Genomic DNA, 15,966 nt, shown 5'->3' with positions numbered 1-15,966 from the left:
TTATGGAATGTTACTTTTGAATGTTGAATGAATGAGGGATTTATATAGCGCTTTCATATGTACTACAGTACACCCAAAGCGCTTTACAATCAGGAAAAGGAAAAGTTCTCTGAAAGTGTCTTCTGTAGAGCTGCTTTACAGCCAAAATTATATGATTATATACCAAATAATGATCAGGTCTAGCAAAGAAGGATTTTATCTTACAAAGCTATGAAATCCAGTCTTATTTTTTTTTTTTTTTTAAAGAGAGCACGAAAGGATGACAGTGTCTGTCGGCCACCACCGAAGACCGTTTCTGACCCAGGAAAAATCCTGTTGTATAAAGCGCTTTAGAAATAAACGTGACTTGACTTCTACTGCAATAAAGCCTGTGATCATGTACACAGTTTCCCACAGCTAATTTAGGAACATAAGTGAGTGATCCCTTAAACTGGCAGCATTAGTGTTTTAAACTCGATCAGCAGTCAGAGAGCTGCGGGTGAGACAGAGAGGCTCATGGGATCAGATGATGTGTGTTCTGTGTGTGTGTGTGTGTGTGTTTTCTGTGACTGACCGTGTCCAGCGAGGCGGCGGCTCTCAGGTCCGGCAGGAATCCCACCTCTAACAGATGCAGAAGAAAGCTCTGGTCCTCGATGCCATAGACACGGTCCAGAAACAGCACCATCGGGGCCTTGTGATCCGGACAGAAGCTGGCCGACACGTCAGGCTCAGTGACACTGCCGTCTGTGTGTGTGTGTGTGTGTGTGTGTGTGTGTGTGTGTGTGTGTGTGTGTGTGTGTGTGTGTGTGTGTGTGTGTGTGAGTGAGTGAGTGAGTGAGTGAGAGAGAGATTCATAATTCAGTTCTGTTCACTATCACTATCACTAACACAAACACTATCACTCACACTGTCACTCACAATTTCACTAACACTATCACTCACACTATCACTATCAGTCACAATTTCACTATCACTATCACTCACAATTTCACTCGCACTGTCACTCACACTGTCACTCACAATTTCACTAACACTATCACTCACACTATCACTATCAGTCACAATTTCACTATCACTATCACTCACAATTTCACTCACACTGTCACTATCACTAACACTCACACTATCACTATCACTATCACTGTCACTAACACTATCACTCACACTGTCACTCACACTATCACTGACAATTTCACTAACACTATCACTAACACTAACACTATCACTGTCACTAACACTCACACTGTCACTAACACTATCACTCACAATTTCACTAACACTATCACTATCACTAACACTATCACTGTCACTAACACTATCACTCACACTGTCACTAACACTATCACTCACACTGTCACTAACACTATCACTCACAATTTCACTAACACTATCACTATCACTAACACTATCACTCACACTGTCACTATCACTATCACTAACACTCACACTATCACTAACACTATCACTGTCACTAACACTATCACTATCACTCACAATTTCACTAACACTATCACTATCACTAACACTATCACTCACACTGTCACTAACACTATCACTCATAATTTCACTAACACTATCACTATCACTAACACTCACACTATCACTAACACTAACACTATCAATCACACTGTCACTAACACTATCACTCATAATTTCACTAACACTATCACTATCACTCACACTGTCACTAACACTGTCACTAACACTATCACTCACACTGTCACTAACATTATCACTCACAATTTCACTAACACTAACACTCACACTATCACTAACACTAACACTATCACTCACACTGTCACTAACACTATCACTCATAATTTCACTAACACTATCACTATCACTAACACTATCACTCACACTGTCACTATCACTATCACTAACACTCACACTATCACTAACACTATCACTGTCACTAACACTATCACTATCACTCACAATTTCACTCACACTATCACTAACACTAACACTATCACTCACACTGTCACTAACACTATCACTCATAATTTCACTAACACTATCACTATCACTAACACTCACACTATCACTAACACTAACACTATCAATCACACTGTCACTAACACTATCACTCATAATTTCACTAACACTATCACTATCACTCACACTGTCACTAACACTGTCACTAACACTATCACTCACACTGTCACTAACATTATCACTCACAATTTCACTAACACTAACACTCACACTATCACTAACACTAACACTATCACTCACACTGTCACTAACACTATCACTCATAATTTCACTAACACTATCACTATCACTAACACTCACACTATCACTAACACTATCACTCACACTGTCACTAACACTGTCACTAACACTATCACTCACACTATCACTAACACTATCACTCACAATTTCACTAACACTATCACTAACACTCACACTATCACTAACACTATCACTGTCACTAACACTATCACTCACAATTTCACTAACACTATCACTATCACTATCACTGTCACTAACATTATCACTCACAATTTCACTAACACTATCACTCATAATTTCACTAACACTATCACTATCACTATCACTGTCACTAACACTATCACTCATAATTTCACTAACACTATCACTATCACTCACACTGTCACTAACACTGTCACTAACACTATCACTCACACTATCACTAACACTATCACTCACAATTTCACTAACACTATCACTAACACTCACACTATCACTAACACTATCACTGTCACTAACACTATCACTCACAATTTCACTAACACTATCACTATCACTATCACTGTCACTAACATTATCACTCACAATTTCACTAACACTATCACTGTCACTAACACTATCACTCACACTATCACTAACACTATCACTAACACTATCACTAACACTATCACTAACACTATCACTCACACTGTCACTCACACTATCACTGTCACTCACACTGTCACTAACACTATCACCCACAATTCCACTAACACTATCACTGTCACTAACACTATCACTAACACTCACAATTTCACTAACACTATCACTCACACTATCACTAACACTATCACTATCACTGTCACTGTCACTATCACTCACACTGTCACTAACACTATCACTCACAATTTCACTAACACTAACACTATCACTGTCACTAACACTATCACTAACACTCACAATTTCACTAACACTATCACTCACACTATCACTAACACTATCACTGTCACTATCACTCACACTATCACACACAATTTCACTAACACTATCACTGTCACTAACACTATCACTCACACTATCACTAACACTATCACTCACAATTTCACTAACACTATCACTGTCACTAACACTATCACTCACACTGTCACTAACACTATCACTCTTAATTTCACTAACACTATCACTGTCACTAACACTATCACTCACACTGTCACTATCACTATCACTGTCACTCACACTATCACTATCACTCACAATTTCACTAACACTATCAATGTCACTCACACTATCACTAACACTATCACTGTCACTCACACTATCACTCACACTATCACTAACACTATCACTAACACTATCACTCACAATTTCACTAACACTATCACTAACACTCACACTATCACTAACATTATCACTCACAATTTCACTAACACTATCACTGTCACTAACACTATCACTCACACTGTCACTCACACTATCACTAACACTATCACCCACAATTTCACTAACACTATCACTGTCACTAACACTATCACTAACACTCACAATTTCACTAACACTATCACTCACACTATCACTAACACTATCACTATCACTGTCACTGTCACTATCACTATCACTCACACTGTCACTAACACTATCACTCACAATTTCACTAACACTAACACTATCACTGTCACTAACACTATCACTAACACTCACAATTTCATTAACACTATCACTCACACTATCACTAACACTATCACTGTCACTATCACTCACACTATCACTCACACTATCACACACAATTTCACTAACACTATCACTGTCACTAACACTATCACTCACACTATCACTAACACTATCACTCACAATTTCACTAACACTATCACTGTCACTAACACTATCACTCACACTGTCACTAACACTATCACTCTTAATTTCACTAACACTATCACTGTCACTAACACTATCACTGTCACTATCACTGTCACTCACACTATCACTATCACTCACAATTTCACTAACACTATCAATGTCACTCACAATTTCACTAACACTATCACTAACACTATCACTGTCACTCACACTATCACTCACAATTTCACTAACACTATCACTATCACTGTCACTCACACTATCACTCACACTGTCACTAACACTATCACTCACAATTTCACTAACACTATCACTGTCACTCACAATTTCACTAACACTATCACTAACACTATCACTGTCACTCACACTATCACTCACAATTTCACTAACACTATCACTGTCACTAACACTATCACTCACACTGTCACTCACACTATCACTCACACTGTCACTAACACTATCACTCACACTGTCACTAACACTATCACTCACAATTTCACTAACACTATCGCTGTCACTCACACTATCACTCACACTCACACTGTCACTAACACTATCACTGTCACTAACACTATCACTCACAATTTCACTCACAATTTCACTAACACTATCACTCACAATTTCACTAACACTATCACTCACACTATCACTAACACTATCACTCACACTATCACTGTCACTAACACTATCACTCACACTGTCACTCACACTATCACTCACACTGTCACTAACACTATCACTCACACTGTCACTAACACTATCACTCACAATTTCACTAACACTATCACTCACAATTTCACTAACACTATCACTCACACTATCACTAACACTATCACTCACACTATCACTGTCACTAACACTATCACTCACACTGTCACTCACACTATCACTCACACTGTCACTAACACTATCACTCACAATTTCACTAACACTATCGCTGTCACTCACACTATCACTCACACTCACACTGTCACTAACACTATCACTGTCACTAACACTATCACTATCACTGTCACTAACACTATCACTCACAATTTCACTAACACTATCACTCACACTATCACTAACACTATCACTCACAATTTCACTAACACTATCACTGTCACTAACACTATCACTCACACTGTCACTCGCACTGTCACTCACTCACTCACTCACTCACTCACCAAAACACACACTCACACACACAAAACACAAGAAATGTGAGAGAGTTTGTCACCTTTATTGACGGTGGGCATTTTGAGAGGGATGCTGATGATGCCGACCAGATCCTCAGTGGGAACGAGAGAGCGCAGGATCGCCCGGATCCTCAGAGCTTCACCTTTACCCTTATTGATCAGCTGAGAGACCAGATCAACATCACACACACACTCAATCAGCCAGTCATCAGGATCGATCGCATCCCTGAGCTAGTCGTGTGTGTGTGAGACTTACGTGCATCTCTGGAGCGCAGCGGCCCAGCAGGTCAATCAGAGCCGAGTAGAACGACAGGATCGCGTTTCCCATGTGAACAACCTCCTCTTCCTCATCGCCCTCAGTGGAGCTGCAGCAGAGAGAGAGAAGGATGAGTGTGTGTGTGTGTGTGTGTGTGTGTAGGGCTCCAGACTAACTTTTTTTACAAGGAGCGCTGTAGCCACTGACTTAACATTTTAAGAGCGCAAGCAGAGAATTTAGGGGCACACCTTAAATCACCTTGCAATGCAATTATTCACATTTCCATTCTGACAAATGCTTTGATAAAAAATGGACTTAACGTAAATAAATTACAATGTGCAGTTTTATTTTAAGTTCACAGGCTCCAGACTAACATTTGAGGGCAGCAGCACTAAGTTGCTGTGGGATAACAATAAAGCACGGAGCTTAATTTGACGTGTGGATAAAATTAACTTTAAATATTATCATTCATAATGTCTTAATATTAATTCAAAAGCAAAATTAGCTTTTCTGTCTATTATTGGTCCGAACTATTAAACGGTCCGTGAAGCAGAAATGAGTAGCGCAGTTTCTTTCCGGTTTCATTTCGTTTGATCATTTTACTATCACTATCACTATCACTTACACTATCACTATCACTATCACTCACACACACACACACAATCTCACTCACTCACTCACTCACTCACTCACTCACTCACTCACTCACTCACACTTACACTTACACTTACACTTATACTTATACTCACACTCACACTTATACTTATACTTATACTTATACTTATACTCACACTCACACTCACACTCACACACACTCAGACACACACACACACACGTACACGTCTGAAGCGTGAGCGGGGCCTGTGCTGGGCAGATCCAGCGCCGGGTTCTCTGAGATGTTGATGGCCTCCTTCATGGCCGCCAGAAGCCCGTGTCCTCCTTCTCCTCTCAGAGCCGGTCCGAAACACTCTGGGCGACGGATCAGGAGCTTCACCACCACACTCGAGTTCTCCTCCACACTCTCACCTGCACACACACACACACACAGTTTGACGTGTGCAAGGGTGCACATACACTGCCAGTCGGAATCATTACAAATGTCTATATGTTTTTGAAAGAGTGTGTGTGAGTGTGAGTGTGTGTGAGAGAGAGAGTGGGCATGTTTTGCTATACTTCTGAGGACCAAATGTCCCCACAATGATAATAAAACTTGAGATTCTGTACTTTGTGAGACTTTTGCTGGTCCTCACATAGGAAACTGATTAATAAACATAATAATTGTGTTAATTGGGAAGGTTTAGGGGTCAGGTTAGTGTGTGTCTCTTTGAGTATGTGTGTGTGTGTGTGTGTCAGTATGTATGTGTGTGTGTGTTATGGGTAGGTTTAGGGGTCGGGTCTGTGTGTGTGTGTGTGTGTGTGTGTGTGTGTGTGTGTGTGCGTGTGTGTGAGATAGGAAGGTTAAGGGGTCTGGTTAGTGTGTGTGTGTGTGTGTGTGTGTGTGTGTGTGTGTGTGTGTGTAAGATGGGTAGCTTTAGGGGTCGATTAGTGTAGGGGGAGAGAATATACAGTTTGTACAGTATAAAAAACATTAGGCCAATGGAATGTCCTTACAAAACCTGTGTGTGTATTTACCGTTGACAAACACAGCGAACCGCAGGAAGGACAGGTAACGCTCGCCCTCGATCGGGTTCCAGCCGATGTCTGGATACCCTTTGACCAGGAGCATCGGACAACTCTGCAGACCACAGCCGGCCAGATACGTCACCACCTGCACACACACACACACACACACAGCATCATAACACACACACCAGCATCATAACACACAACATGTCTGACGCTCAAATGAGCAGATTAAAGGTGCAGTCTGTAATAATGACAGCTAGTGGTCGAAATAGGTACTGCAGTCCAAATTCAAAATATCAGAGATCGTTGTTTCCCCGCCTCCTCAGACTCGACGCTCACTCGGGTTGCCAGTTTGAGGACACGCAACAGTAACGAGTGCAACTGACAACGAAAGCCCAGGAGACTTACCGTAAGTTAATGGGTTGATTTATCCGCGTTTTATTATGCTCTCGTTCATAGAGATTTTTAGATGGAGACCGAGGCTTTTTAGGTTATTAGAGTGTAAACACACCTTGATGATATCAGAGTGTAAACACACACACCTTGTCCAGGTCGGGCTCCTCCAGCGCGAGCGCTAGGCCGTTGTTGTCCATCACTGATGAAGCCGCTACATCTAAAGGAGTGGATCCTCTCATGGCCGGAGACGCTGTCAACGCAAACAAACACACACACACGCACACACTCACTCACATGGGCTGCACAGGAATCGCAAACCATGCAGTAAATCAGAAAAATGTTAAGTGTAAATAATTTTATAATAAAAACAAAACACTTATAATTAATAAATCGTAAAAATGTAACAATAAATAATTAAAAAATAAAAACAAATCAAAATAACAAACTAATACTTAAATTATAAACATTAAACACTAAATAAAAATAAAGCACTTACTAATAAATTAAATCATAAAAACCATTCAATCATAAAAAAAAAAAATGTAATAAAAAATAATACTATGAATTCATTAAATCATAAAAACAATTCAAATTAAACGCTACTAAATAATTAAGACATAAAAACAAATCATTTGAAAATATACAGCAAAAACAAAATCAAACACTTCATTAAATCATAAAAATGTAAAACTAAAATTAAAATAAATAATTTTTTTAATAAAATTAAAATAAAATACAAAAAAGATTACATATTTTATTTGTTTACACGCATGTTTGGGACTTGCTGTGTTCAGCAGTAGATACACCCACACACGCACGCACACACACACACTCACACTCACCAGCAGAGTGCAGTATGGACCGCTGCAAACACACACAATCTCAACACACTCATCTAACAACTCAGTGCTGTGGGATTCTGTCCCAAGTGACGAGTGCTGATGCAACACACACACACACACACACACACACACACTCACTCTCTCTCTCTCTCACACACACACACACACACACACACACTCACTCACCCAACCCCACGCTGCTGTTCTCCAACAGGTAGCTCAGGTGGTCAAACATGGCCTTCTGGTTCTGACGGCTGATGCGACAGAAGTAACACAGGAACCGACAGCAACTCGCCACCATCTTGGGGAAGGCGATCTCCTGTCACACACGGAAACATTAGCGCTGGAAAACAAGAACAGCTCTGTACTGATGTTTGTGTCTCTCACACACCTGAGACTTTCCTCCTCCCAGCACGTTCACCATCACCTCCATCACGGTCTCATGCATTCCCAGCACTCGCATCAGGTTGGGATGCTGGTAGAACACCTTATTATTCATGATGTCGCTGAGACACACAACACACACATTAAACACGCATGGCGATGGGTGAGTTTCATGCCAAAACACATTTATCTTCTTGTGTTCTCTGAATCATTTCAGTTTCAGCACCAGTTTAAGGCCCTGATATACTCACGCCGAAGCTCTTTTTAATTCTTTGCTTAGGGGTAAAAAGAAGTTTGAAGCATTAGCAGCGATTCACTGTTAGCAAACATCCTGACGCCGTCCACACTTAGATATACACTAGATTTCAATTAGAATTACTTCAGTTTCTACTATAAAGCGTCTCTCCAGTGTGTTCATGTTTTTACTGGCATCTGACCTCGACAGACTGAACAGGAGAAATGAACCGGAGAAGATTTACATCAGAAAGAAGGCGGAGCCTCAGAGCCACACCCACCTATTATATCACATGGTTCCAGACTGCGACCAATGGTTGCATTTTGAGACCTTTGTTCCTGCCGGTGCAAGCAGAATGCACACAGAATGCATCTGACTATGCATCCGTGCATTTAATTGCCATTGGCTCGTGTGATAGTAATATGGATCTCAGTAGTATTTTAAGTGATAAATGATTCTATAAACAACTATAAAAGACACATTTCGGCTTTCTCCGGCTCCCTGCACCGGGCGTAATGCGAAACCGGAAGTGTCTTAGCACACACTCGCTGATCCGAAATCCAAAATGGCGGCCACGTGCAACTAGCCTATTGCAAGCGCTCCCGAGGACCAGATCCCAATTTCTTTCTTTAAAGGATTTATTATCTGTTTCATGCCATTCCTGAGTGAGGGTGGATGTTTAAAACAGATTTTTAAGAACTTGTGTCAATAAAAGGAGTATTTATTAAGATAATTTAGTACCTTGTGGTCAGTGTAAGCACTCACACAACAGAGTTCTGGCGACGAGGATGGGATCTAATTTAGGGGTACTTTTTTTTACTTTTTTTTCTTCTGTTGTTGTGTTTTTTTGGGGCGGTTTTTGGGACAAATTAAATCAAATCCGTGGTGAAGACGGACACAATCGGCAAATAAGGGCTAAGGACTGCGGTTGATCAGTGTCACAGGGGATCATAATGGAGGCAGGCCTAAAGAGGAGACTAGCGCAGGAGAAGGAAGAGGCGGATAGACTGGCGATTGAGAATGAGGAACTGTCAAGGAGTGCTGTAATGGACTCTGGGACTGTGTGGCAAGAACGAAACACAACAACGGTAGAGGTGGTTTAAGTACCAAGAGAGAAGAGATGTAAAGTGTATACAGGTAAATCTTCAAGTGATTGAATTGAGGACCTGAGAAGTGTGTTAAAGGCCCGTAGATTTACTCCAGACTAGGCAGTTTATTACATATGGGAACACTTAGATGGTCAGGCTATAGATCTAAGAGTTATAGATCTAAGGAAACACGTTCCAGTCCAGAGGGAATTTCTGAAGCTCTGCTTGAAGTATTTGGAAGTGCTCAATCATTGCAGAGACCAGTAAAAGGCAACTAGGGAAAACTGAAATGCTAATTGTGATCCTGGATCGCGTCACCAGTCTCGAGTCGCACGGGTTTATTTGTGGCAATAGCCAACAGTACAATGAATGGGTCAAAATTATCGATTTTTCTTTTATGCCAAAAATCATGAGGATATTCAGTAAAGATCATGTTCCATGAAGATATTTAGTAAATTTCCTACCGTAAATATATAAAACATGTATTTGTGTGAGTGAATGCAGCACAATCGAGAACATAAATGAACAACTTTAAAGGAGATTTTCTCAATGTTTTGATTTTTTTGCATCTTCAGATTCCAGATTTTCAATAGTTGTGTCTCGACCAAATATTGTCCTATCCTAACAAACCACACATCAATGGAAAGCTTATTTATTCAGCTTTCCATAACCCTAACCCAGATGATGCATAAATCTCCATTTAAAAACATTTTACCCTTGTGACTGGTTTTGCGGTTCGGGGTCACAACTGAGTTCTCACATGCATTAATGGCTTTGTTAAAAGAACTAAAAAGTTGTAATCCAAGGGGTGTGTGTGAAGAGGATGTAATGCTTAGGGATCAGTTTGCAGAGAATATGAGAAGTAAGGAACTCTGCAGAGAATGATTAGACAGAAACCAAAGCTTAACATTCCTTGATGTCGGCAAAGAAGCGGTTCAGTGGGCTGGTGATGGGGCGAGTGTTTCGGATACATCATTCGGGTCTGAGAACTTCAGTACGCTAGATAGTGAAGCAGTGACTGCAGAACAGAGTTCAGATCCAATGTTAGTAGAGCTGTTAGGTATGGTGAAAAGTCAGCGAAAGTAATTATTAAGTGATTTAACTGGAGAAATGTCCAATTTGCAAGCCTTTAACAGGCAGCAGAGGGAACGGTCACGAAGATTGTATTCCTTTGATCCCTCGGGACAGCCTATTTGCTTCAAGTGTCAGAAAGTGGGACATATTGAGCGTTATCGTACTGAGATTGTGAACCCCAGGCAAGTATGGGGGCAGCAGAGACACATACCAATACTCCAATACTCAAGCTCAAAGGCCTGGGCCGTTAAACGAACACCCCTCGCTGTGGAGAGCCACCCCGTATGTGAGGGGTTACCCTGGCTCTGTGGCTCAAGGAACCGGAAATGTTTAAACAATTGGTGGGTCAATTTCCAGTCACTGTTGTGAAGATGGGGGGTGTTCAAATAAATAGTTTGATTGACTCTGATTGACATTCTTTCCTCGCGCCGTTCTCCCACGGCCCTCAGCCTCGTCCTGCTCGCCACAGTAAACATGATGAATGGCGACTGTAGAACGCAAAAGCCAAATCCCGGACATTTTGGGCGATCTCGAAATCCCGGGCAGACTCGTCACGGAGACTCACTAGTAGCCTAGCCTAGTTGTTTAACTGCGCGCTCTTACCGGTAGGCGTGGCTTGGGAGTGGCCTCGTAGGGCAGCGGGAGTTGTTGTCTTTCATCCACATAAGCCAAAAATACATTTTCAGGCTTTTCTCAGTCTAGAAAGCTCCAAATTCAAAAATAATTTCACATTTCTACTACATAAATGACCCATTTTAAATACACATTCATCTTTCCAGAGGTGAAGTATCCCTTTAAAAGCAGCAAACGGCCTTGATATCCCATGTGTGGGTTATCTAGAGTTTGATATATCCATGACCAAATTCTTCCAAAGCAGGGGGTGTTGGTGGTGAAGGACACATCTGACCCAGAGACTAGGGAGCGAAAGAAACGTTTTTTTAGCAACAATTTGGGTCTCAGTATTTGAAAAGTTCTATGATGCAGTTTCTTTGAAACAGGTGTTGGAAATCTGTCAATTGTACGATACACAAAATCAATCTTTTGTTAACCTGTTGGCCCAAAGTAGTCTTTGCTTTTAGAGCCTCTGATAGAGAGTGAGGGGAGTTTACCAGCAGATCCTTTAGTTATAGCTTCAATAGTGTCCCCAGAAGAAGGAGAGTTGCTGGTCCCAATTATGAATGCGGGGACTAGTGGTGTTATTTTGAACCCACATGTTCGACTAGCGTCTGTACATAGGGCTGAAGTGGTGGTCAGTGGAGCGGATCTCGATATTCAGTTTACCCCAGTACAGGAAGAACAAAATTGTACGGTTTTTATTGAGCAAAGTAATGTGGCCCAGTCAGGGGTAACAGCCGCTCAACAAGTTAGGACCATTAACTGTCCTCTGTTGAATGTGGAATAGGAGGGGAAGGCCAGGAAGTTATTGGGCCCTATTTTAATGATCTGAAACGCAAGTAACTTTTTGGGCGGATCTCGGGCACTGGCTTGGGCCCCGGCGGGATAAATGACTCTTGCTCCCGACGCAAATCTAAAATGTGTTGGTCTGAAGTCGCTTCATTACTCATAGGTGTGGTTTGGGCGTAACGTGAAATAAACCAATCAGAGCGTCATCTCACATTTCCTTTAAGAGCAGGCGCGCTTGTTCCATGGCGGATTGCTATTATAACGGCGGATTTGCCAGACGCACGCCAGGAGCGGTTCACAGCCGAGGAGACCGACGTTCTCGCCAGGGCCGTAAAACACAGAGAAGTGACATTAGGGATGGAGAAACACACCCAAATTAGCTTCGGTTAAACAGGCGTATAATAATTTGGGTAAATGTGTAAGCTAGATTTATGCCTATTCTTTCACATCTTCATGGACACAACAATGATTTCCCTCGTGTGGTAATATTTTTCCTTGTAATAATGTATGGTTTTCTAAAAATGAGAACTGCTGCGTCTGTGTGTAGATGAGATAAGCAAAGTGTGTGTGCGTTGTGCACACGCTACATTGATTATGGCCAAGCATGCGCCCTTAAAATAGCATCTGAATAAAATGCGCAACGCACCACTGACTTTAGACTTTTTAGACTAGAAAGTTTTTCCTGGTCTGTGGCGGAATTGTTTTCTGAAACTGCAAAATAGCACCAGGGAACGTTTGCGCCGGAACACGCCTCCTCTTTCCGCTGAACCGCCCCCGGGAGTGCAAGTTCATTCCCTAATTTACCGGCGTGCGTCTGTGGAGGGAAAAGTCCGCTGTGCGTCGGGTGCAAAATAGGAATGAAACATGCGTCGTGTTCAAAGTCAATTGCGCTGGGTGCGAGATAGGGGCCGTTGAGTAAATATGCCTCTGTGCCTTCTTTGTTGAAGAAAGTGGGGATTTGGGGTAAACTGATTTGATTGAACATCAGATCCCATTGTTAGACGATGCTCCAGTTGGTCAAAGTGAAAATATGACAATACTCAATATGAGGAGGTTAAAGCTCATATTAAACAACTCTTAGAGCAGAATGTAATTAGGGAGAGCTGCAGCCCATATTCGTCACCGATTGTGATTGTAAAGAAGGATGGATCACTTCGGATGTGTGTGGATTATAGGCAGTTGAATACTAAAACAAGAAGACATTCATATCCACAGCCTAGAATTGAAGAATCTTTAGATGAGTTATGTGGAGTGTGTTGGTTTTCCACATTGGACCTGGCAAGTGGATATAATCAAGTGGCAGTGGCAGAAAAGTACGCTGAGCACACACACACACACACACACACACACACTTGTACATCTATCTTTATGAGGACATTCATTGAGACAATGCAATCTCTAGCCGCTTACCCTAACCTTAGACATCACAACTAAGTGCCTAACCCGACCCCTGACCCTAAACCGACCCTTAACCTCATTAATAACCTTATCCCTAAAACCAAGTCTTGACCCTCACACAGGCCTTTAAAGGCTCTCAGAAACTGAGGACCGGCCAAAATGTCCTCACTTTACTCTCTTTGTCCTCACTCCAATGGTCTAAAACTGAAACTGGTCCTCACAAAGATAGTTGTACAAGCGCACGCACACACACACACACACACATACTCACCCGAGGCCGTGGATCATCAGCTGCTCCTCCTCCTTCCCCATGCGTACGCTGAGCAGCGAGCGGATCTGTCCCAGCGAGGCCAGCAGGTTGATGGTGTCGTGGACCGAGGCGGCGCTGATGGTGTAGGTCTTCCTCATGGCTCTGAGAAGCTCCCCGATGCTGTCGTACTGGCGTCTCAGCAGACTGAACATCACGCGCACCAGCTCCGGGTCCTGGATGTGTGTCTCCTGAGCCCAGCTCACCATCGTCTGCGAGATCAGCTCCTTCAGGTTCGCTTCACACACACCACACAAGAAGAGATGCACATGAGAACACACACCACATCAGGGTCACGAGAAGCGTTTATACCAGTAGTTCCCACAGTGGGTCCCGCAGAATCTCCGCTAAAATAACTACCCTACCATATAATAACTTTTTATAGCATATTTGTTATCCTGTATCACGTCACCAGTCTCGAGTCGCACGGGTTTATCTGTGGCAATATCCAACAATACATTGTATGGGTCAAAATTATCGACTTTTCTTTTATGCCAAAAATCATGAGGATATTCAGTAAAGATCATGTTCCATGAAGATATTTAGTAAATTTCCTACCGTAAATATATAAAACATGTATTTGTGTGAGTGAATGCTGCACAATCGTGATCATAAATGAACAACTTTAAAGGAGATTTTCTCAATGTTTCGATTTTTTTGCTCCCTCAGATTCCAGATGTTCAATAGTTGTGTCTCAGACAAATATTGTCCTATCCTAACAAACCACACATCAATGGACAGATTATTTATTCAGCTTTCGGATGATTTATAAATCTCAATTTCATCAAATTGACCCTTGTGACTGGTTTTGTGGTCCAGTGTCTCATATTTTAACAAATATATATCAAAACAGCAACATAGGAGCATGTCCACACGACTATAAATAAGCGAGACAACAATGATAAAGGCTATTTCACATGTATTTAAAGCTTAAATCACCCGCTCCGCCCTGGTGCACGCTCAACTTTAGATTTCACACAGAGATTGACAGGAGAGGGCAAAGATGGAGTAGTGTTCTCATCCCTGGCATACGTGGAAAACAATAAAGCCAGCGCCGGTCAGTGAGCGCGATCTAGAGTCGCTCTATCCTCGATCTACCCCGTATCAAGAGCCTGTGACGCTAAACCAGGCACATGTGTCCCGTTAAAGAGCCGCGACAGTTCCAGATATTTAAGTTTCCTTTTTTAAGTTATAAGATCAGGTTTGAACAAAGCAAATGAGAAACTAAAGAAAACATTTAATTGGAGTTGCAATGATTCCCACATAAAGTAGCTAATTGGTTCAATAAAAATACAAAAATGAATTAAATTAAAATAAAATTGAATAAAATGTAATGATATTTAATAAAATTGTATAAAAAAAAAAAATAAATAATATAATAATAATAATAATAATAATATATATATATATATATATATATATATATATATATATATATATAATAAAAAAACAAAACAAAAGATCAAATGAAATCCTCTCAGTGCTGGTTTAATGCGAGCGGAGGGAAGCTGGAAGAGCTGTGCCGGAAAACCCTCCAGACTGTCAGATTGAGTTCATTCTCAGACACCATTAGAAAGATTGTGATGGGCCTTAAAGGAAAGTGACTGATGGGAAAAAACATACGCTGAGGTCATCTGTCAATCACTCGTTCGACTGCTCTCTCTGTCAGTGGAAAATAAGTGTTTTGTAGACCAGCCAATCGGAGGTGAAGAAGTGTTTTATAGACCAGCCAATCAGAGGTAAAGAAGT

The 15,966-nt window shown here is 41.4% G+C and overlaps 1 protein-coding gene across 1 annotated transcript in view; it reads right to left on the bottom strand.

Annotated features, from left to right (window-relative positions):
- The window catches only part of LOC311280385 (ryanodine receptor 3), a 160,942-nt gene that overhangs the window by 62,989 nt on the left and 81,987 nt on the right, over window positions 1-15,966 (bottom strand). Inside the window, exons 41-49 of the mRNA XM_084392502.1 lie at window positions 14,182-14,455; window positions 8,719-8,833; window positions 8,514-8,646; window positions 7,632-7,735; window positions 7,096-7,231; window positions 6,303-6,489; window positions 5,464-5,572; window positions 5,249-5,369; window positions 554-723 (exon numbers count right to left, since the gene is read on the bottom strand). Of these exons, the coding sequence (XP_084248628.1) occupies window positions 554-723; window positions 5,249-5,369; window positions 5,464-5,572; window positions 6,303-6,489; window positions 7,096-7,231; window positions 7,632-7,735; window positions 8,514-8,646; window positions 8,719-8,833; window positions 14,182-14,455 (1,349 nt within the window). The remainder of the gene's footprint in view (window positions 1-553; window positions 724-5,248; window positions 5,370-5,463; window positions 5,573-6,302; window positions 6,490-7,095; window positions 7,232-7,631; window positions 7,736-8,513; window positions 8,647-8,718; window positions 8,834-14,181; window positions 14,456-15,966) is intronic.

This window comes from Rutilus rutilus (assembly GCF_951802725.1).
Source record: "Rutilus rutilus genome assembly, chromosome: 21".
In the NCBI taxonomy this organism is placed as follows: Eukaryota; Metazoa; Chordata; class Actinopteri; order Cypriniformes; family Leuciscidae; genus Rutilus; species Rutilus rutilus.
This window is presented reverse-complemented; position numbering and strand designations above follow the sequence as displayed.